Source organism: Triplophysa rosa, linkage group LG15, assembly GCF_024868665.1.
Source record: "Triplophysa rosa linkage group LG15, Trosa_1v2, whole genome shotgun sequence".
Lineage (NCBI taxonomy): Eukaryota > Metazoa > Chordata > Actinopteri > Cypriniformes > Nemacheilidae > Triplophysa > Triplophysa rosa.
The window spans coordinates 10,195,589-10,220,294 of NC_079904.1; the positions used below are offsets into that span (position 1 = coordinate 10,195,589).

Below are 24,706 nucleotides of genomic sequence, written 5' to 3' on the forward strand. Positions count from 1 at the left end.
TACTTGAGATTAAAATTTGAATTCATCTTATCAATTCCTGTGTGCATATTTTCAGTAAAGTACACAAAGTTGCGTGATTGATGATATCTCAATAAAACAATAAAACTCAATAAATTTGTTTTACTACAGTAAGCATAGTTTAACTATAGTATTTGCATTAAAAACCACAAATTGAACCACAAATTAACTATAGTTTCATTGTAGTTAGAACAGTTTAACCATGATGTAGTTCAACTATAATAATAAAATTTTAATAAATCAGAAAAAACATGGTTCTATGTGTATAAATATACACAATAACGGTGCTCATAAATATACAGTATATATATTTTGCAAACAAGTCAATAAGCATGCTAAATGACCATACAGGTTTATATCTAAATGTTTTACTTCAACCGTGGAATCGAAACTGGGAATCGATAAGACTCGAAATCGATAAGCAGAATCGGAATTGGAATCGATACAATTCAAACGATTCCAAACCCTATTTCTCTGTGTTCATCAGAACAAAGAAATTTAGAAAAACTCGAGGGTGAGTAAATGATGACAGAATCTTTATTTTTGGTCGAACTGTTCCTTTAAGACCAAGCAGAAGCCTCTGTCAATCCTTCACCTTCAGCATTAAACTGAATAAATGTGCAGGCAGTAGGCCTCCTATGCATAGTGCCCACCTGCCATTCAACAGACCGGTAATGGGCAAATGTTATGTCACCCAATTCATATTCATGAGCCGATAATGTTTAAAATGTGCTTGCATTCCTAACAGTACGCCCCTGCATGAGCATTATGCCTTTGCTAAATTCCCGTATCAACAGGAGACTGCAGGAGTCATTATGTAAGTTCCAGTGACAGAGGCCCGCATTAAAGCGCCCACGACCTGTGAGAGAGACACTATCACCATATTCATCAACATGCTCCACTGGACTAAACACCCTGCATAGTTCTCGACTCAAGCTCCCTGTTCTGAACTGTTACGGTTTCATTTGAAGGAACAGTTCACTCCAAATTGAAATTATGTCATTCTGTCTGTATGATTTTCTTTCTTCTTGTAAACACAAAAGTCAAAATCATTTTGACTTCTTGGATAAATAAGCAGAGCAGCTGATGATGTCAACACCATCTTAAAGAAAAGCTCACGTCATGACACACCCTTGCAAAACCTCTACTAAACATACCGTGTCTTCACAGTCCCCCTTATTACACATGAGGAAAGGACCCTGGTCAACAGAGTTAATGAGTTATGTAAACCGTTCGACTCGCCTGTTGGCAGACACGTGTTCTCTCTGCCACTTCCCTGGAGACACACACAAAGAGAGCCTCTAGAAGGTCATTCAGATCTTCACTCTTCTAATGGTGATTTGTTATAGAGTGGGAGAATGGAAAGGATGCTAGTTAAATCTTTTTCTAAGTGTCTGATACAACCCCCATAAAATAAATACATTGCCTTTTAACTAGTGACTTTGGCCAAGCATGAAGAACACACGAAGAAGGTATAAGCTAAGTAAAGTTGGTATTCTCTCAATTTATTTCTCAGCCAACCAATATATTGAGATGGTACAAACATGTCAGATAATGACACTGGAAACCCGTGAGGAATGTTTTAGAATAAACATGGAGCATAGGTGTCATACCATGGCACTGCAGACATCAATTCTTCTGAAAGCTGAGCGGTTTTAAAGGGATAGTTTACCTAAAAATTCTGTCATCATTTACTCACCCTCAAACCTGTGTAATTTTGATATTTGGAAGAATGTTTGTAACCACACAGATCTGGTGCACTGTACCTTCTATACGGTGTTGGGTAAGTTACTCTGAAAAAGTAATTAATTACTAGTTACTAATTACATATTCGATAATGTAATTAGATTACTGTACAAGGTACTCTCTTCAAAAAGTATTTAATTACTAATTACTTTCTATATCCTACATCAACCTTGATGAGTTAAGTGATTCAAGGATAGACATGAAACGGCTCTTTTAATTCATTCAAATAAATCATAAAACTACAAAGTATATTATTATTATTAATTACAAATGTGAGAATTATACATTAAAGCACAGATTTTAAAGTTAGACTTTGAATTTTGATGTCAATTCCTCTTCTGTACACACACATATTACACAAAGTATTTAGTTTAATTACATCAGAAGTAACTGTAATTAAATTACAGAAAAAATAAGAGTAATCCCTTACTTTACTTTTTCAAGGGAAAAGTAATTAAATTACAGTAACTAATTACTTAGTAACTAGTTACACCCAACACTGCTTCTATAGTAGGGAAAAAACTACCATGGTAGTTAATAGTGCCCCAGAACTGTTTAGTTTCCCACATTCATCAAAAAAATCTTCTTTTGTGTTCAACAGAACAAAGAATTTAATACTTTTTTGAAACAACTTGAGGGTGAGTAAATGATGACAGAATTTTTTTTATTTTGGGTGAACTGTTTAAAAACTGACCAGAAGAACTAAACTCAACTAAAAGATGACTGCACATTAAATGGGTGTTAAAAATAAGTGATGTCAATTTGATGTACATTTTTTAAATGGCCAATACTGAGTATTTTTCCATTAGTGTCTGATAAACAAAATGCTGAGTCAATTTTTTATTATTATTATTGATCTGTGTGTTGACACAGATATAATAATCAATCAATAATCAAAAATAAACAATACGAGAAAATATGTGTTGATATAATATATTATTGATTTATATTGTTGTTGTTATTTGTGCCATTATATTTAACTTTAAATGGTTGCTCAATTTTAATTTTTGAATTTTAACAGTTTGAATTACTATTTGTTACTTATTAAAAATGAATAATGACACTTATCAAAAAACTAATATTGAAGAATTATTTAAGAAAGAGTAAAAATATAAATAATCTGTCAAACCAATTATCTGTCTGCATAGAAAAAGGTAGAAAAAGTCTCCTCACAGAGGAGCAAAGCAAGGGAAATTACGTGCGGACTAAACATTTATTCTGTTTTACACCCATCCAATTGAAACTCATTTGTAAACATCCATTTTATCAATCAGCCTGTTTCATCTGCTATGAAAGCTGTAAATGAACCCTCTGCACTGAGCCATGTGGTTTGTGCTTTGGCTGCTCTTAGGAAATTAATACCTATTCTTTATTCAACAGACCAGAGCTGCGGCTCATTCACAGTTTTGTCTGTAACTTAGAAGCATGGAGGCCCCAGCGCTCAGCCAAGGGCAGCGTCTAAATTCATATTACTTAGACAACACGTCACGGGCATCTCCTTTGTGTTTCAAAAGAAAGAACACAGCCACACTTCTTAAGGATGTAGAAGATGTCTTTCATATTCAAATTTAGTTTGATTTAATTTGAATGGTCTCTCTATGGACAGGTGTCCATGAATAATCATTGGCCTAGGTAGGCGTTTCTCAGAGAATTGTTGTTGGTTTTGAAATACATATGCATAACGTTGTGATATTCAGCATAGCATTTAAATTGGACGCGTGTTTTTTTTAAACCGGTCTTAAACGTGATTAAGGTTTGTTAGGCAGACAAAAAGATTGTGGAAACTCTTTATCGGCACACAATTTTTCATCTGCTTTGAATGAAACAATCTTAAAATAACATTCGCCAAACATCAAATATGAGTAAAATTTGCCTTTGGCAAATAAACTGTTAATGGTTATTCAGTTTTTCAGCTAGTAACTTTATTAGTAGAAACTAAAAACATACAGTAACAGACCTTAATGTTTTTCTTTACCTAAAGTGAATCAATTCTGTACCCTGTAAACACTACATCAGCTACAAATCATTGCTATTTCGTTAGAACCACAGCTGCTCTCACATTTCCATCATTACAAATCAACAAATCTTATGGGGGCAGTTGTGGCCTAACGGTTAACGAGTCGGACTCATGACCAGAAGGTTGCCGGTTCGATTCTCAGGGCAGGCGGGTAACGACTGATGTGCCCTTGAGCAAGGCACCTTACCCCTACTTGCTGCCCACTGCTTGTGTGTTCACCACTTGCTGTGCGTGTGTTCACTACTCTCTGGATGGGTTAAATGCAGAGGTCACATTTCGGGTATGGGTCACCATATCTGACTAATAGGTCGCTTCACTTCAAAAAGCTCTTAAAAATATATTAAAAACTGCCGAATGCATTTAAGTGGAATAACCTCTTTAAAAACACCTTACTTTAAGGTAACCCTTCCTCAAGTGAATAAAAACAAGCATTTTATGTAATAGTATGAGTTTTTTAAGACAGAGCGGTGCTGATATGAATAGGGGTTTGCGAAGGTTGCCCTCCACAGTGGGTAGTGAGAGGAAAGCGAGTGATCCATCACAGTCAAGCTCCTCTGTGAATCTGGGGAGATGAGGAGACTGCAAACATACGCAGCAGTCTATCTCTGAACACCAATGAGTGCACCAGGTTCACTCATTACATGCTTGTTAATCCACTTGACCATTAATAAGGATAGACCACGTTTACAATACCAAAACTCATGGATTATCATCTGCATGATCTAAAATAATAGTTTTATTGAAGTTTAGCTTACATTTTTTATTCAAAGTCATGCATACACTGCTTACATTTAATGTAATTTCACCTTAACCCTGTCATGAAACACTAGGGAAGAACCCAATTGCAGGCAGCGAGGATGAAGGGGTTTAAGACTTTAATAATACAGTAAAACAACAAACAAAACAAAAACCCACGATGGGGAAAAACAAGACACGATAAATGGGAAACACAGGAACATAGACTGATTACACTAAACTAACAAAGACTAAATACAACACTAGACAGGACTACAATAAACTCACACTAAACTAGACTTACTTTGACATGGGAAATATCCTCCACAGAGAAACATGCACAGAGGTATAAACACAGGTAAGCACGAGATACTAACACACACAATGACCGAACACAGGACAATGAAACATGAGGACTATTTGTGACCCTGGATCACAAAACCACTTAAGTAGCACGGGAACGTTTTTAGTAAAAGCCAAAAATACATTGTATGGGTCAAAATTATCGATTTTTCTTTTATGCCAGAAATCATTAGGATATTAAGTAAAGATCATGTTCCATGAAGATATTTTGTAAATTTCCTACCTTAAATATATAAAAACTTTATTTTTGTGAGTGGATGGCCTGCCACAGTGCCCTTGATTAACAACTTCAAAGGCGATTTTCTCAATATTTTGATTTTTTGCACTCTCAGATTCCTGAGTTTTAAACGGGTGTATCTCGCCCAGATATTGTCCTATTCTAACAACTCATACATTAATAGAAAACTTATTTATTCAGCTTTCAGATTATGTAAAAATCTCAATTTCAAAAAATTGACACATAAGACTGGTTTTGTTGTCCAGGGTCACATTTAAAGGGGAGCAAATCAAGAGGGAACAGGTGCGGGACATGAACTAATAACAAGCAATAACGAGACGAAAGGGCGGGAACAGAGACAAGGACCGGAGAGAGTATCGAAGGCTGAAAGGGTCAAAATGACTCTCTCCACACATAACAAGGGATCCTGCCGTGATTCTGCCACATAACCAAGAAAGACATGACATGATGAGGCAGAATCACGACAAACCCAATCTACCATTACCAAATGATTATATTAGTTCTTATGGACCTAATTCAGAATATAGACTGCATAATATTTGATCTAAAGCAAATGAAAACAAAGCGTTTAGGGATAAATGTACTTTCTAAGTTGCACTCTCCTGTCTAGCTTTTCTAAATACATTTTGCAGTGTTTTGTCAACTGTACGATTGAAACCAAGATATACAACAGTACAACCCTTTGAACAGACTGTTCCTCACACCATTGATCCTTAGAAATAAATTTAATATGGCAACTTGACTAATGTCTAACCATGTTCATAAACGTAATCCTTTACAGTTACACGAAGTGTGAGTATTTACACTTTGCCCTATGCTACGCTCCAGTTTTCAACAAGCAGAAACATAATTGTATGATTATGTATCTGTGAAACAATAACTATTGAGTGACTATAATGAAAGAGCATCATCTAAGCTAATTCAGCTCTGCATCAACCTTTATAGACAGACGGTCTTTAAGAGTCTGAAGCAAATCTAGGCTGTGAGGAAGCTAAACATAGGTGCCCCATCAGACTATTGCGCTTTCATGATATCACTCACATTCAGAGAAAAAAACCTCACCGGTGAATGAAGAAAACACTCAGAATTCAGGAAGAAAGGCCAATGGAGTCTGAAGAACTCCTGGAGTGTGGAGCTGTTGGGCTTGCCACCAAACATTTAAGAAGTCTTTATTTAAGAAAAGAAAGAAACAGGAATAAAGAGAAGAGGGGGTGTAGAGGTCTAGACTGTTTGCAAATGGATTGTAGATTGGAATGACTAGCAGGACATCAGTTGTTTGAGAACTGATAGATACTTGAGAGCAAGATATCATTGTCCGTGCTGAACAGGAAAACGGTTGAAAGTGAGTCTATCCCAACACAAACCGATGTTATTCCTGGTGCCTGGACGCACAAAGACCCCGGGCTTCCCCAGGCTGTGTTGGTAGTGCAGTTGTAATGCGAAAACGAAACGCATCTAGACAGACGAAACGTGGGGGGAGGTGAGAAGGCTACTGCAACCGCACATGCAACCCCCTTTTACCTAAACCCCATATCCCCCGCCCCCAATTTAATGTGAAACTAAATAAACACAAACCACCTGACCACCGTCTCCACACAGTAGGCTGTTAAAAACTCGGGCAACCTACAAAAATGTGCTTCATGTGATGGATCTACATCTATCTGTTTACTAGGTTACAACTTTAGGTTTGCATGTTTAGTGAAAATAAAAGCAGGATAGACGCTAATACTGATCCATTTGCTTTATGATGTAAGACTGTTCCATGGCTTCTGTATTTAACAATGGTGGGAGGTGATCTCATTCAAGACCAATAAATAACCAGACGAGAAACACATTATTTGCCCAGGCAACATAATGAGATTTGCAGTGTACAGAGAAAAAGAATCACGGCCAGACGTAGCCAAAATATACCACCAGCAGCAAAGAAAAATAGTCTTTGTTAACCTACGTAACATGGGTGAACTTGAACATCAGTGTCGCTGAGGGAAACAATAACATTGAAAAGAGGGGGACAAACAAAAGAATATGCTCAGACAGGTGTACATGGCTCCTTTTTTGCTCTTTGTGACCCCCTGAAGTCTTTTGGGTGGGATGGGAGAGGCGCTTTATTCCCCTGGTCTAGAGCAGATGGGCCTCCCTCTCTCTCCCACTGACATTTCTGCGGCTAGTCATCAGAACAGATGGGTACTGAGGGATCCTGGGACACTGCTAATCTGCCCCACCACAGCATTTAGAGATGGTGCATCCCCCTTGGTGTACACACTTATATCAACACATCAGCTTGAGTTCCAATGGAAATAAATCACAAGAAGAAATGACGGGTTCTTTGTTTTTGTTTTAATTTAGAATGTTTTGCCGGGTTTGTTTTGCAGAACTTTTCCAGAATGCGTCTGGTCCTGATCATGAGTATGTAAAAAAGCATATGAGAACAGAATAGGTGGAGCCTCTAAAGCAACAGTCTCTCTAAAGACTTTTTCAAAGCATAATCAAATTTAGTCAAGGACCAGTGCCATCAACTCAGAAATAAGGACACCACATGCTTTATTAATGGCAAGATTAATGTTTTTATTGGGAGTAAATCCTCCCTTTCTCCATCAAATATTTAAGACTGATTCCAATAAGGTTGATTCACCTTGGAACCACTCCGCTTACAGCCAAAAAGTATTGACAGATGCCTTTCAGAATCAGGTGGACAAAACCCTTCTGACCTCGCCTTAAAGCTATAATAAAAGAAATCTAATAAAACCTGGAATTCTGTCACATGGGTGAAAGCAGATCTCCGTTTCAGCGGCCCAAACAAGAAAACGCAGAACACTGAATTCCATTGTTATCCATCACTCATTTCTTCATGTTAACCGTTTTTTAAAACCCTTCAACACGTAAAAAACTATGTTAATCTTTAGGACACAAGCAAAATGCATATCTCATATAACATATAATGTGCGGTGTTGTCTATCACGAGCGGCAAAACTAGTGGAAATGACACAAATGAAACAGTTATACGTTATTGTGTTTTAAAGAAAGTTATTTTGTGAGTTCGAACATTGTTAAAAAAGCATAGGCTATTTTAAATGATTAAACCCTAAAACTCGTTCTGTAACTTGCCGCTTTCAAATCCTCTTTATGTATTTTATGTATTCGCTAGGGTTTGTAACGTTATATTATCCATAGGCCACAACTGGAAAATGATTCGATCCCTTCCGATAAGAATCCTTAAAGAAAATACGGATACCATCATTATAACCATAACACTTTAGCGAGCATGCACGAACGTTTTAAATTCTAAGTTGCATGGCGACAACATGCAGCCCGCTAGCAATGCAGCGGGAAATATGACAGCTCATCCCGACGGACTTCATACATGGCTAAGGCTTTATCTAGGTGTCCTGCAAACAAGTCAACGGAGTCTGTAGGTTTCTCTAAAAGCTTTGCATGCGAAATAATGCTGCACTAACATTGACCATCAGTGGCTGAATGCTGAGACATGCACTGCACATTCGCAGAATGAATGTCTTCACATAACGCTCAAAGCGTATTTACGTATATATATGGATTTATATGTAGATATACATTTAACATTATACGCCGACACAAAGACGAAACTACATGGATTGACAGTTAGTCGTGCGGGACAGAATTCCTTGAAATAAAAAAATGCACGATGCATTCATTTCTATTTCGAGCCTTGACTTGCACGCACACACTAAATCATGCAGAACACAACACGTTTTTGAAAATGACGGAAAATAATTCAAGTAATTACTTACGCTTTCAGTGGATTCTGAATGACAGTCGCCATTTTGCCACACTGTAACCCAATATTCTAAATCTCTGAGTTCTTTGGGAACCTTATGAAAGAAAACAGCCAATACGGACCCCAGTGTCCGGCCCTCTGGCCAATACAATACCGGGATACGGAAACTGGGCGTGGTTTCTGAGATCTGTCAAAATAAAAAAAATCACTTAAACATCTTTGCTTAAACTATTTGTTTTTGCAAGTCACAGAGGTAAACGGTATTTATGTCATGTAAATATGTTCTTTATTTATAGACAGAATAAGAGCTTACTTGTGCCAGTAAAATAAAATATCTATAATATATAATAATTATTCTAATCATTCATAAAATGTAACATGATAAACCTTTAATCTATTTATATCACTTGACTTTGAGTGTGATTTTTAATTTCTAGGGTCCTAATGCATCTATTTAAAAAAAAAAAAAATACACAGTTATCAATTGTATAAAAAAAATATGAATTTCTTTATCCCCGAATCTGTTCCTACAGTTTCAATTCCAATACCTTTTTACAGACATAATTTAAACTGTTACTTTTATTTTTCTGTTTTTGTTTTTTTAGTACACATGCATTATGTTCTGACGCTCCTATGAGTATGTCCACGAGTTCGTCCTCTGACGTGATTGACAGTTCATTATCCAATCATATTATCTCAATATTGCGCCGTCTAAGACGTTCACCAATGAGCACTAAGTAGGCGGGACTTCCCAGTGTCATATGAGGAAACATTATTCCCAAACAGGAAAAAGGTAGCAGGTACTGAGGGTAAGTTTTTGACTCTCATAATTCTAGTTTTTAAGTAATGATGTTTCGTAAATATTTTATGTAGATTCGTCTTTGAAGTTGAACATTCACATAAATTAAGAAGTCACGTGAATGTTTGTGATACTTGAGCTAGCATGTTAGTTAGCTAATATGTTGTTCAGTGCCACGAGTTCAGTTTTATCATTGATCCATGACGTTACTCCAGAAATGCCTAAAAAAACTAAAGTAATAGGTTTATTATTTTGTCCCCAGTTGATCGTGAAGGAATTGATTTACTAAGACGTCTGTTTATGTAGGAATGAAGCGGGGACACTGGCAGAAGAAGAGACCACGTTCAACCAACGATGAGCAGGGAAATGGGTAAATGATTCTAACTGATCTTATAAGTTTGCTTCCCACCTTGTACAGACCTTGTTTTTCAGTAATAGTGTCTTTATAAGTAGGAGAAGTAGGACCCAGAGTCAGTGTTTGCCAGTTTATTTCATGCTAGTCATACAATTTTTCATACAATGTAACCAATATTCATGACATCACTTTTTCTAGTTCTAACAGCACAGCAGATACTGGTACAGCAGATGATTCAGGGTCATCCTCTCAGTCCAAAACACCTGCACCAGGTGAACTCATTTTCTTATGAATGAGTGAATTAAGTTCTGAATCAAATAATAATTTGTTGTCATAGCAAACAGACTCATTTAACCCAGTTGCATCATTTATAGAGTTACCTGGCTTCTACTATGACCCAGAGAAAAACCGCTACTTTCGCTTGTTGCCTGGACACAACAACTGTAACCCTCTGACAAAAGAGGGGCTGCAGAAAAAGGAAGACGAGAGAATAAGATTGGCACTCCTGGCAGAAGATGATGCTCCTGTGAAGGTGACTTGCTTTTGTTACATCCACTGATGTTTAAACAAGGAGCATACTTGCAGTAGTCCTGTAGCATTTTTGATCAATGCATTGGTTTGTTCTTCAGCCCTAAATGTGCAAGCCAAGTGGTTTACTTTGTCCTCCTTGTTTCTCACTGTTGTGTTCAGAAGGCACCCAGGGCTGGATTGAATTCTGCATTGCTGTTACAGAAGAGACATCTGGGTCTGCTGCCCCCAAGCTCCTATTCTAGGTATGGCAAAATGACCTTAGATGGATGCAACTGTCATGTACTAATTATATGGCAGTACGTTCATTTCTCCATTTGCAGCCAAGATCACAGTAGGAAAATACAGTAGGACTATCTGCTTTTTAACCAGTATGGTGCTTGAGAGGGGTTCTTCAAACCTTGCTCAGCATCAGCCCATGTTTTCACCGAACAATAACATAGCTACATGAATACACCCACCCACAAACAAACATGGTACATCATAGCATTTGACTTGAGGTAGCTATGAAAACACATTTAAACATCCAAATGTAGTGTCTTTATGCCACCATGAACTGCAACAAAAAATAGGAATGAGGTGTCGGTCGACATCCCATTGATCTTGCTGTTTTGCAGGTTCATTCATGAAGTGAAAGTCACTGGGATGCAGCGTCACAAGCTGGACGTGCAGAGCTCCAACTCCACCAGCCCAAACACAGACAACTTCCATCTCATAGTTGTAAGTCTCTCATCAAATCAGAAAAAAAAACATTGGATGTTAGAAAAAATGTAGTGTTTCAGCAACTTGATACTTTTAAATGGGTTCTCTTGAGGAACATTTGTTGGTAAAGTAGAAAAATATGATTCTCATAAAAATGGTCAGGCGTCTCAAGAAGAGCAGTGATTGAATTTTATTGTGATTGAATCCATTGTAGGTCCTTTCCGAATAACTTGTCAAGTTTTTGCGGCAAGGGTGTTGCATGCTTCTTGAAAAGCTTGCTGAAGCAGGGTTAAGGTTTGGCATTGGTGGTGTCCTTTTTTCAATCTCATCGTATTTCCTTCTGAATCTATGTTCTTATTAGGCAGATTCAGCTTGCGAGCGAGTTTTCACAGTGAACGATGTATCGCATGGAGGTTGCAAGTACGGCATTATGGACTTCCAAGGCTGCAGAAAAGGTTCTCTGTCAGTGGAGATGTGCGATAACCTTTATTTTACAAACCGTAAGGTAAGATGGAGAACTAAATCTGTTTTTGAATCAAAGCACATCTTAATCTGTAGTCTTATATTATGGTAGTAACTGATTATCTTTTTTTATTAGGTGAACTCTGTATGCTGGGCTTCTGTGACGCATAAAGACTCTCATGTTCTGTATCCTTCATAGGGCTCAGATTTTAGAAATGAAATCTTCGATTTAATAGTTGTAATCCGATTATGTTTGACTGGATTTAGAAATTGCAGAATTGTTGTGGTTTTAAGAGTTCACAGACCCTTGTTATCTAAGGGCATTTTACAGACATTCCACACAATCAACACAGGAAGTTGTGAAAAAACGTGTTCAGGTTCCATATGGAATTAATTATCGGTTAAAGGAGTGTTTTCTTTCCTGAGAGTCTGTTCAGGTTATGTTTGGTGGGCTTTGCTCAGACACCCGGCTGCGTGAGCTTGTTACCTGCTTCTCTTTTCAGCAACTTAAATCCAGGTAAAAATATTGTTTACCCCAAATTTAATCTTAAATGCTTTGTATTTGTTTTTGTTTGTATTAAGCTAAAGGGACTTAAATGTTTGAGTAGATCAGCCAGGGATGCTATGCAGTTTTAAAATCTCCACAGCTTGGTCATGTGCATGGTGCCTAAACCCACAAGCTGATAAAACCTTCAGCACTGGTGAGTTTTTGATTCCTCGCATGTGTATGCGTTTTTACATTCACTATGATACAATTGGTATATTTCTATACACCTAGGCCTTTCTCGGCGTGTCATATTGACGGACGCTGTGACTGGACGCAGGGCGACGTACTCCTCTGGAAGTGAAGTTCTAGCTCAACAGTTTACCCTAAGGGTGAGTGAAAAATAAATAATTCTTGAAAGGGCACATGCTCGTAAACAATTTTATTTGTTGAAGTTCAAAAAATACATGCAAGTATATACGTATTTCATGTTGATGTTTTGTGCCTACACTACAAACTTTGAAAATATTGTTCCAGTAACCTGTGGCATTCTGCTTTGCTTTTTAGGCTCCTGTGCTGTTTAACGGCTGTCGCTCAGGAGAGATCTTCAGCATCGACCTGCGGCAGCGTGAAAGGGGACGCAGTTACAGTTGGCAGACCAGCCGCTTCTTCCAAGAGTCATCCATCACCTCTCTCCGGCTGCTACAAGATGAGAACTACCTCCTCGCTGCTGACATGCTGGGCCAGGTCTGTCTATGATTAACAAATGACTACAGAAAATCAGATATGGCAAATATGTAATAATATTTGGAATTTTTCCACATATTGTGTAACTGAACAGATAAAGCTCTGGGACATCCGTGTTAAGCGGTGTGTCAGATGGTATGAAGGACACAACAATAAATATGCCTTCCTACCCATTCATGTCAATGAACCGGAAGACCTGCTGCTTGCTGGTACAGCTTTTTCACGTTAACCATACACTACTATAAGGCTATTTAGTAATTGCATTGTGCTTATACCAGAACTCTTTGTATGCCGTTTGCAGCGGGTCAGGACTGCTACACCCGGCTCTGGAGTCTCCAAGACGGTCATCTCCTCAGGACGATACCTTCACCCCACCCTGCAGGGAAAGACTCAATCCCTAATGTGGTGTTTTCCTCCCAGCTGGGTGGTAGCAAAGGACCACCTGGACTGCTTATGGCCGTTCGGAATGATTTGTATTACTACTCTTATAACAAAGACTATCAGGATAGGTTGCCAGTGGAGGATCAGTGGTAGTTGCAAAAATCTTTACTTCGGATGATTTACGGGATTGTGTGATGATGATGACCATGTGGAAAGTTAGGTCTGTTTACTATTGTTAGTATGCCATACTATGTGAAATGTTGCCAGTTGTACCATCTGCCTTTATTCTTTTTATATTTTAGAGTAATATTCTACATCAGATGGTGGATTTAGAACACTTGATTGACCTTTAAATTAGATTTTTTCAATGAAAAAAACATTTTGGTAACTATAAAGTGAACTTGTGTCAAAAATGTAAGCGCTTAAATTTTAAATCCTAAAAGTGCAATTTCACATTGTTTGTTTTTTAAAAGTGAAAAAGAATTACATGAAATAAGCTGCAATTTTGTAAAACTAGAGAAATAGAAGAACTGTTCATTATTGTTCAAGGAAAATGACAAAATACAAGCTTTGTAGCGCAAATGAATTAAGCACCCGTTTACTTTTACACGTAAACCACACTATTAGTACTCAAGTTTAAATTTAATTCGCATACAAGGTGCAGATAACATGTTTTTATGTCTGTGTCTGTCATGTTCAGTCATCCACACGCAATGCCTCACTGAGTCTTTGATAACCATATTCTACATAATAAATGTTTTTTTGGCCAAGAAAACATTTAACTGACAGTGATAATACATCAGGGGCTGAATAAGAGCAGCTACTGTATGAGAACAGGAGAATGTTAGATCCAATGGATTAATATAGATTGGCATCTACATGTAAATTCTTTTCAAAGCCATATACAATAGGTTTATGCAGTTTCAACATGGCTTTGAGTCAGTATGTAGTTATAGGGATACATTAAAAAGATTATTACATCCTCATAGTCCTGACTGTTTAACATAAATGAGAACTCTTTAAATTATGCTGAACAACATCTGGTAACTTGATCATGTGATCAGCTCAATAATAAGCAGTAAATTATAGAGAAAGAGGAATGGACTAAAATCTACTGTATATCAAGGGTAAAGGAATGCAAAAACAACCTTGCATTTTAAAAATGAAACAAGCAGGATAAATAATCAGTCCTAGGACTGAAAATTAAGCAATGCAAAAGAACGGTAAACAAAGATGCTTATATGCTAAAACTAATGTTTGTGCACATGTCTAATGCATCCTGTAGCGGCCATATATTAGCTGCATTCACCCACAGGTAACGTATTGCATGACAAACAAAGGATTGTCAAAAGACTTGACATACTTTTTTTTTCATTTGATGGATTTAAACCTAAAAAAAAGGCCATTAAACATCTTCAAATGTGAACCGCTTGCGTGAGGAGCATGTATGTTGAAATGACAGTGTTGGGAAAAAAGCAAAGATGTTTCTCTTGCTTCGCACAACCAATAGGATTTATTGGTTTAAGAGCAATGCTTCCTTCCCAGCCTGGACTGAAAAACTATGGCCACAAATGGGGTGTCTTATAACGTGAAGTAACGTACAGTTCTGCTAGAGATCTCCAGGTTTTTGGTTACAGGTGATGCACACCCGCACTGGATGGTCCCAACCCCTGGAGGGCACGGCCCGACGATCAGGGGAACAGTCGTTACATACTCCTTGTCCACATGCACGGCAGTGATGAATAGAAAGACGTATGTTAAACTCGCGTTGGCACTGGAAGCAGCAGCGGATGTCTTGATCAGGTACCCAATAAGCTGGACGGGCTGCGTCTTTTACCAGGCCTAGAAAATAAATATGTACAGGTATGTACACACAGTTGTTTTTTGCATTTGATAATTCAAGGACTTAAAGGGATAGTTCACCCTAAAATGAAAATTCTGTCATTCACCCCCTTGTCATTTTAAACCTGTATGACTTTCTTTTTTCCGAAGAACACAAAAAAAAGATCTTTTGAAGAATGTTGCTAACCAAACAACAGCAGTACCCTTTGACATCTATTTTATGGACACAAAACCAATGCAAGTCAACGATTACTGCCGTTGTTCGGTTACCAATATTCTTCAAAATATATTTTGTGTTCTGCAGAAGAAAATCATACAGGTTTGATAAAACAAGAGGATGAATAAATGATAACACAATTTTCATTTGTGGGTAAACTATCCCTTTAACTACACACACAGCTCATATTTTCTAAAAGCAAATCTGATTTTGGGACTGACTGTTCACACAATGTCATTCTGAAAAGTGATGTAATCAGATTTGTTCAGAAAGTGTAGTACAGTGCCTTGCAAAAGTATTCATCCCCCTTCATTTTATTCACATTTTGTTATGCTGCTGCCTTATCTTAAACTACTTTAAATTATTATTCTTTTACATTAATCTACACTCCATGCACAATAATGACAAAACAAAAAACAGATTTGTGACAGCTTTGCAAATTTATTAAAACTAAAATAAGTACATTGCATAAGTATTCATACCCTTAACTCAGTAGTTGGTTAAAGCACCTTTACAGACTCAAATCTTTTTGGGTATGATGTGAAAAGCTTTACACATCTGCATTTGGCAATTTTCTGTCATTCTTCTCCTCAGATCACGTTGGATGGAGATCATCAGTAGACAGACATTTTCAGGTTTCTACAGAGATGTTCAGTTGGGTTCAAGCACTAGCTGGGCCTCTCAAGGACATAGACAGAGTTGTCCATAAGTCACTCTTGCATTGCTTTAGTTGTGTGCTTAGGATCATTGTCATGTTGGAGAATGAACCTTCTGCCCTGTCAGAGGTTCTGAATGTTCTGGGCCAGGTTTTCATGATCATTATCTCTGTATTTTGTACCATTGAGCTTTTCTTTTACTCTGACAAATGCCCCAGTCCCTGAAGCTGAAAAACACCCCCACATCATGATGCTGTTTCCACCACACTTCACTGTTGAGATGGTATTGTACAGGTGTTGAGCAGTGCTTGGTTTTCTCCAGACATGATGCATGAAACTGAGATTCATCAGACCAGAAAATCTTGTTTCTGACAGTTTGAAAGATTCGTTGAAGTATGTTTTTGCATATTTCAAGTTTTCATGTGTCTTCTCTGAGCAAAGGCTTGAGTCTGGCCACTAAACCATAAAGCCCAGATTGGTGGAGTGTTAAAGTGATGTTTGTCCTTCTGTAAGTTTCTCCCATCGCCGTATATGATCATGGAGCTCAACCAGAGTGATCATCAGCTTCTTGGTCACCGCTCTAACCAAGACCCTTCTCCATCGATGGCTCAGTTTGGACAGGTCAGCTCAAGTAAGAGATCTGGTGGTTCAAACCTCTTTCATTAAGGATTAATGGAGGCTACATGCTTCTGTGAACCTTCAATACAGATTTTTTTCAGAAGTCTTCCCCAGATCTGTGCCTTGATACAATCCTGTCTCAGAGCTCTACTGGCAGTTCTTTTGACCTCATGTCTTGGTTTTACTTTGATATGAATTTTCAGCGGTTGGACCTTTTATTGAGAGGTATGTGCCGCTCCAAATCATACTTATTCAATTGAATTTGCCACAGGTTAACTCCACTCGAAGTGTAGAAACATCAACAAGCAAAACTAATGCTTCTGAGCTACATTTCAAGTGTCCCAGAAAAGGGTATGAATACTTGTGCAATGTACTTATTTCCGTTTTTAATTTTTAATAAATTTGCAATGTCACAAACCTGTTTTTTTGTTTTGTCATTATTGTGCATGAAGTGTAGATTACTGTACATTTTGTTTTATTTAAACTAGTTTAAGATAAGCCAGCAACATAACAAAATGTGAATAAAATGAAGGGAGATTAATACTTTTGCAAGGCACTGTATATATCCAGTATATCTACTTTGGTTTCCAAAGTAAGATGCATAAAGAGAACATTTTTCTCTCTGCTTATGTCTATCCTAACATCATGAACTCACGAGGGAACTCGTTGTTTTTAACTTTTCAGACTACAATGGTTCAAATAAGCAATAGGTTAGAAACCGTATAATATAATACTTTATACAGTATTTCCAATGTAAAAAATAACGTGCCGTCATGTTAACATTTGCATTGTAATACTCACCAAGAGGGATGTCTATGGCTGTCACTACGGCTCCTAATGTGTTCTGAACAGCTTCTCCCACTTTCCTGGCGATAAGAGTCCCACCACCTTCTTCTTCCAGAGCTGCGTCAAGTAGTTCTGTGTAAGAAACAGTATTGATGTTGATATATTAGTGATTGAACTGTATACTACAAGACAATATAAGACAGCACCTTAAGTGGGTGTGTAAAATATTTTATAATTATTCAAACTTGTAAAAAAAAGTCTTTATTAAATGTATTTAGTCATTAATTAGGCCTTCTCAATGAGATGATCACCTAGATAAAGTCATGAAGCACACTTCAAATCTTACAGAATTCCATTTAAAACCTCTATTAGCTTTGCATGCACTTTTAATGCAACATCAGAAAAATACATACAGTAAATATAAATATATATCTTTTCTGATCCGATGTGTTCAAAACTACAGTATAGTTTACCTTCAGGGATCCCTCTGTTTTGAAAGCAGGCATCACAGACCCGCACAGGTGCCAGTCCCCAGCCTCTCTCAGGGACCGGCCGTGTTTTAGAAGAGCAAGAATCACAGAAACCTTCTCCACAGGCCCGGCAATGGTGCTTTGTGTCATTATCCTGGAATGACTCTCCACATTTGTAACATCTCTAAAAAAACGACAACACTCTTGCTTTAGTGAAACTTTCAACACTGTGTGAAGTACACCGCTCTTTACAGGCACGTTAAAAATGCCTGGCATTAAAACTCACAAGGATGAGAGAATTGGGCTTCCAGTAAGCAGGGGCAATCTGGTCTGTCAACCAGGCAGTGACAGCTTTGGCAGGCTTGACACTTAGTTCCGAAACAGACTGAGCCATATAGTTCACTCCATCCAGAAGTCTCTGTGCGGCTTTGTTGTTGTCCTTCAGGAACCCGTCGGACTGCAACGGAAGGATGACAGTGAGCAAACCTTGTTCTTTTTGCTATTTAAATATAAGGAAGGAACATGGAACAGAATACAACAGAAGACTTCCCTTACCCCAGGCCAGACGTGCTGGATCTCAGTCCGGACCACTGTATCAACAGGGTCCTGGTTTCCATACCAGTATTGCCTACTTCTATAGATCACTGAGCAGTTTGGACACTCAATCACATATCTGAAAATTTAAAAACAATAGAGTCTTCTACAAGTAAAAAGAGTGAGGTAAATTCACATTTGACTATACATCAGTAACAGGACTCACCCAGACCAGGCATAAATCGCCAGACCGAACCAAGGCGAATCAGAGGACGCTGTTGTCTTTGGAACCACAATTACCTCCTTGCCACTTTCGTAACAAGCCTGAAATAGCAGGTTAACACATAGTTAACATGGAAATTCTCACAGCACTTGTATTAGTAGGTAGGGTCAGGTCACGTGTTGCTTTGTTTATGACCAACCTTGCATGTGTAGATGCGATTATCGTAGTGGGCGGTGTAGCGGCAGCGGTGTTTAGCTTCGTGCGTAACAACCTCCCGTAGATGATTCATGCTGTTTTTGCAGCCTGAGCTGAAATAAATACAAACAATCATCTTTAATATTGTTCATACGAGTTATTCATCTAGGTTGTAGAAGGGAGTATAAGCAAGGATTTTGTCTTTTATTGGCATCAGTGTTGGGTGTAACTAGTTACTAAGTAATTAGTTACTGTAATTTAATTACTTTCCCCTTGAAAAAGTAAAGTAAGGGATTACTCTTAGTTTTCTGTAATTTAATTACAGTTACTTCTGATGTAATTAAACTAAATACTTGGTGTAATATGCAGTGGTGTAAAGTATTGGAGTAAATGTACTTAGTTACTTTACTTAAGTATCTTTTTGGCTACTTTGTAGTTGTACTGAGTATTAAAGATATTAGCAACTTTTACTCTCTACTTAACTACATTTTTGAACAAGTATATGTACTCTTTACTCCACTACATTTGTAATGACTAATGCAGTTACACATTACATTTTGCATGGCACCTATCTTATAATTAATATTGCCATTTACAGGGTAATGAAGGTACTACAATCTTGTGGATTTTGCTCTAACTTACAAAAACTTGTCAACATGGCTTCTTTATATGAACATGAGTGCAGTATCAGGTAGATGTCAATCGCTGGCGGTTTACACACGGTTAGCCCTTACCCGCTATTTCTACAGTAATATATTGGCAACACTCTTGCCAGCTAGTTACTGTAGGTCACACATCTACAAAAGCTCTTATTTTTAAAACTAACTCTTCCTAAATGTGCTCTAAACATGTTTGCTCAAAATTTGACCATGTGGTGGGACTATTGCCATGAAGTGATGTAAACCAGTAAAAAGAATGTATAGTATTTCAATTTTCAAAAGTGCTCTCACACTATATAGACAAAATATTAACCTATAGAATGAGTCGGACACAGAGAAATGAACAATTCACATATGAATCTCAACAATGGTGACAATCAACTGAACAGCTTCATGCTGCAATGCATGCTGGGTACATAGTACAAAACTCATTCATGATTGTTTGTCACCATTGATGAGGTTTGTATGTCAAGTGTCTAACTGTGTCTCAATTGCAAAGAAAGATTTTCTGACAGAGATCTTTCCATTATAACATGTGATCACTTTACCAAACATATCTTAATAAATCTTAAATGCTATATTATTATTATTTAATGATTGAATTCTTTCAGATGTATCTTCAGTTACTAAGCAAACATAAAGTTGCGGTTCCTGTAAAGTCCCTTTCAGTGTTATTGTATAAGTGTACATTTTAAAGCTACAAGAAAGTCAAAGAGTCCAACCAAAGCAAACACTGATCGCCATAATGGTGACTTAAAACACAATTGAACCACTATGAACTCGAGTTCAATCTCAATAAGATCTTACACAGATGACAGAAATAAAGTGAAAGTGGTGTCTGTAATATGTGAAGATGTTATTGATGTTTGTGTTTAATTCTCCTCTGGTGAAATCTTGACAGATTTATTGTGTTCATCTGTTATTTACACGTGTTCATCTAAGACTGTGTGACTTAAGTGCGTTAATAGATTCTTTATAATGTATCTTCAAACAGCCATTGCAGTAGTTTACTGTAAAACACCTACAGTAACTAGCAGGCAACAGTGTTGCCAATACAGTATATTACTGTAGAAATGGCAGGTAAGGGCTAACAGTGTATGTGAAATGAGGACATGACTGCAGCTGGCGATGAGGCCCAAACCAGCATGTCCAGTGCAAAAAGGCTTTGACTTTTTAATTCTACTTAACATTATTTTATTTATCTGTTATATTGAAGAGACCTTTTTGAAGGACTTTGGTTTACTTATGAGCACTTGAGCTTAAATGAGACTTAGGGTGTTTGTAATGACGTAGGTTATGGTGTCGACCATGATTTGTTGCAATTTTGAGGTGTTCAGTCTTATTATGATTTAAGAAAATAAATGCGATTGCTCTCCTCACGAATCGACTGTTTCTAGTTTTTCACTGACATGTCTCTTAAGTGTTGAGGACTAGTGCTGCTTTGAGCCTACATTCAGTATGAGTAAAATACTCAAGTACTGTTCAAATCAGATACTCGAAGACTTTTACTCAAGTCGTTTTGAAATTGGTGACTTGTAACTTGTAATGGAGTAATTTTCACTGCAAGGTATCTGTACTTTTACTTAAGTATGGTTTTCAGGTACTCTTTACACCTCTGGTAATATGTGTGTGTGCAGAAGAGGAATTGACATCAAAATTCAAAGTCTAACTTTAAAATCTGTGCTTTAATGTATAATTCTCACATTTGTAATTAATAATAATACTTTATGTAGTTTTATATTATTTATTTGAATGAATTAAAAGAGCCGTTTCATGTCTATCCTTGAATCACTTAACTCATCAAGGTTGATGTAGGATATAGAAAGTAATAAGTAATTAAATACTTTTTGAAGAGAGTAACTTGTACAGTAATCTAATTACATTATCGGATGTGTAATTAGTAACTAGTAATTAATTACTTTTTCAGAGTAACTTACCCAACACTGATTGGCATGATGCAGGATTTATTGACTGCAATGGGAAAGTTTGGCCACCTGACTTGTATTAATGACTGAATATATGAAGAGTTTGGTTCCAAAATGAGATAACTTTTCGAAAATCATGTTTTTATTGTGGTTCATTGTGTTAGTTAGCTGTATTTTTTTAGTTATTATGGCTTAAATCAAAACAAAACAACTGCAGTTTGATTGAAATTAATTGGAAGGCATGATCAATAAAAAAACATGATTTCTGAAAATTAAAAAAAACTGAGTTTTCTCATTTTGGAACCAAACTCTTCATATATAAGTTGAATGAACAACTTGTATAAATATATAAACAAACAGTGTGTACCAGTTTTATTTAACTTTTTTTTTTTAATCTGTTGCCGAAACAGATTAAAATGCGTGTGTCTCACGGTGAATACGTGAGATTTGAGAGCCCTGTAACATGTATAGAGTTTAGCGGGCTGTGCGTCAGTAATAATGGTCCGTGGGGAAACGAAGTGCTCCGTGTGTACTGTAGTTAAATGGATTAAACAAAGTGATGATTTTTTGTATTCGAATTACTCGAGTAATTCGAGGAATCGTTTCAGCCCTAATTCGGACTAAGAGTGTGATTTTAGGACTCACCCACAACTGAGGCAGATGCTGGAACAGGTAAAATACTCATCTGGAAAGAACGAGTTGCTTGCCAGATGTTCATCAGGAATATCTCCACTGAAGCATTCACTTAAAGCCTTGAAAGCAAAAACATGTTTAAGATATACTGTACATGTGCAATTTATGATTGTAAATGTTTCTTTTACTTTGTATAATATATATTTTAAATAAATATTTTAAACCAACGCTTTCTCCCCAGTCACACAGAAGACTCAATGACATGAAAACACTCACCTGTAGGGCCTTGAAGATGACACCAGCGGTTCGTGGTGATCTTGTAGTGTTGTTGTCTAACTGCAGCTCCAAGCTCCGCAGCAGTCCGCTGAAGTCAGTGGGTGGATTGTGGGTACGAGTTCCCCGGTACTGAATTGAACTGAATGCTTCAGGAAAGAGGCCAAGCTTTCTAAAACGTTCCTGAAGAAGCCGCTCTGCTGATTCTAATGGCTTGTCTACAGTGCAATGTGAGTGAAGAAAAGGCATTTTTATCAAGTCTATCACTATGTGATTACAAACCTATGGATAAACAAGGCTGCAAACAAGACTGACCTGAACCTAATAACTTGGTGTGGACCGTCTCATGGAAGATGATGACAGCGGGACCAAGAGTGGAAAGGGGCACGTCCAAACCGCAGCGTGCAGTGGTGGCTTTTAGCTCCTTCGTAAAATGCTTTAGATACGCATCGGACGCATCCCCAAGAAACTTAAAAAGGTCATCGTGCAGCCGGTCAGCATGCGTCCGATAGATGACCACATCGGACACGGCGAGCACTTTTAACAGGAGGCGGGTCCTCTGTCCCTGATGGGTTCCTGCCCCCAGGAGTCCCTCTGTGTCAACAACCACCACCTTATGAATAGGGTCAAGTGCAGCCCACACCCCAACAGTGCAGGATTCCTGAGTTGGGGACGTTTTGAAGACTTCACGACCCAAAAAGAAAGTGTGATTGAGGGTGTGGGATTTGCCCTCTCCGGTGTTGCCGAAAATGGACACCACCTTGAGGAGCTCGTCGGGACTGCAGCCTAATTTCCTCACGAATTCATGCTCATCCGTCAACTGTTTGGGGGTTACAAAATAAACATAGCATAAAAGCAAGTAACTCTATCGTTTTAACTATGCAAAAGTAATTCACGTACCTGCATGTCTTCTTTTTCATCCACTAAAAGGAAGCTGACGACTTTTTCTAAGGAAGCTTTTAAAGCATCCAGCTGCTCATCTCCAGTGCTGGGGTTCTCTTCAGCGGGTTTGGGTGGAGGATAGGCAGCGATCGGATGCTTCTTTTTACTAACCCCGCTGTGCGTTCGTTTCTGACAGTCCAAACACAGATTAATTTTACATCCCTGACAACGGACCACTGCTCTCAGGCGACCCCCGTTCACCCCGTCCCCTTTACACGAATCGCAGTACGGTACATGGCCGGGTGAGATGCGGATTCGGTCGTGGTTCCTCATGCGGTCCTGGCGGTGGAGCTCCAGCTCGCAGCGGGTGCACTGCAGGCTGCCGCATTCGTCGCACTCGAAGGCGGCTTCGTCGGACCCGCCGCAGGCGTAACTCTCCTGACAAACCAAAACGCCGTTCAACCCCTTTTCCACCGATGAGCCTTTGCCGCTCATTCTAGATGTTTATAAATCTTATATTTAAGTATTAACGCCTCTTTAACGGTAAATGTATTGACCGGTCGGGATGCGATATGACTCTTCTTCTGAAAATGTAATCAACTAACGTTACAGCAGAGGCCAACCCAAATGTATAACTAACGAGACGATATATAAACCGGTTTAGGCTCGAATCGATATTAACATATCGGATTATTGCCCTTGCGATGTCGAACACAATATCGTCATGCTTTGAATTTCATTGGAATTCAAACTGTGATGTGTCAAATTAAGACACTGGCTTAAAATCAAATATTCAATATGAACTATAAATAGATCGGTTGACATCCGTATAGAACTGGCACTAGGTCAGACTTTTCTAGCTTGTTGGCGAAATTAAAAGTGATCAAGCCGTCAAACACGAGAACACCTAAAAACGCTCGAAATGAAAGTATTGGCAGACATACACACTAACAGCTACAAACGAAGGCTGAAATCGTCCTGGGCTTTTGTTACTCAAGATAGCCAAGATTAGCATAACGTTACGTGTCTGCAAAATCTCCCCAAATTTTAAATACAACAAACACTGGGGATAGAAAAATGACTTGTATAGCTGAACTGCTCGTTGTCTGGTATCATACAGACTGTTTTTAGAGAATGTTCACACAACGACAACAGACTGATCAAAACAGCCTTGACCGAACAAAACAAGGTGATTTCGAGCAAGATTCACACCACAATTTTCATCAAACAAACTGCCAGATTCCCCGAAATATCGCACACGACAACAACTATTTGACAAACACAGATTTAAAAGCCGGGTGATTTTAAGATTACTGTTTTTCCACAACAGCTTGTAAAATGATTCCCCTCCCCGGTAGATGTTGGTGAATGTTGTTGCCAGGTCAGATCAGCTGATCGGCTTGTTTTCACTGTGGAGCTGGACAAAGGTCACCGAACGCAAAGCCTGACGGGAAATGCAGTCCA

At 38.0% G+C, this 24,706-nt stretch overlaps 3 protein-coding genes across 7 annotated transcripts in view; 1 reads left to right on the forward strand and 2 right to left on the reverse strand.

Annotated features, from left to right (window-relative positions):
• dpf3 (double PHD fingers 3) overlaps positions 1 to 9,019 on the reverse strand; it is a 29,726-nt gene extending 20,707 nt beyond the window's left edge. For all 5 annotated transcript variants that reach the window (XR_008964415.1, XM_057353039.1, XM_057353037.1 and 2 more), the window contains exon 1: positions 8,885 to 9,019. Coding sequence is in view for 4 of the 5 variants with exons in the window: in XM_057353039.1 (XP_057209022.1) it covers positions 8,885 to 8,916 (32 nt within the window). In the remaining variant the exon portion in view is untranslated. The remainder of the gene's footprint in view (positions 1 to 8,884) is intronic.
• A 594-nt stretch (positions 9,020 to 9,613) lies between these two features.
• On the forward strand, positions 9,614 to 13,498 carry wdr21 (WD repeat domain 21). The gene is made up of 14 exons (XM_057352932.1): positions 9,614 to 9,680; positions 9,977 to 10,040; positions 10,224 to 10,297; positions 10,400 to 10,557; positions 10,716 to 10,798; positions 11,171 to 11,273; positions 11,617 to 11,760; positions 11,854 to 11,903; positions 12,155 to 12,234; positions 12,326 to 12,418; positions 12,496 to 12,593; positions 12,769 to 12,948; positions 13,043 to 13,157; positions 13,250 to 13,498. The coding sequence occupies exons 2-14, from the start codon at positions 9,979 to 9,981 to the stop codon at positions 13,480 to 13,482; spliced, it is 1,473 nt and encodes a 490-aa protein (XP_057208915.1). The 5' UTR covers positions 9,614 to 9,680; positions 9,977 to 9,978; the 3' UTR covers positions 13,483 to 13,498.
• Positions 13,499 to 14,932: 1,434 nt separating this feature from the next.
• zfyve1 (zinc finger, FYVE domain containing 1) lies at positions 14,933 to 24,636 on the reverse strand. Its single transcript, XM_057352931.1, has 11 exons — positions 23,261 to 24,636; positions 22,676 to 23,180; positions 22,364 to 22,578; positions 22,100 to 22,206; positions 18,875 to 18,983; positions 18,679 to 18,776; positions 18,474 to 18,591; positions 18,205 to 18,375; positions 17,922 to 18,102; positions 17,464 to 17,580; positions 14,933 to 15,171 (listed from the first exon to the last, which is right to left on the reverse strand). Exons 1-11 carry the CDS (start codon positions 23,735 to 23,737, stop codon positions 14,939 to 14,941), a joined length of 2,331 nt encoding a protein of 776 aa, XP_057208914.1. The 5' UTR covers positions 23,738 to 24,636; the 3' UTR covers positions 14,933 to 14,938.
• Positions 24,637 to 24,706: the final 70 nt, after the last annotated feature.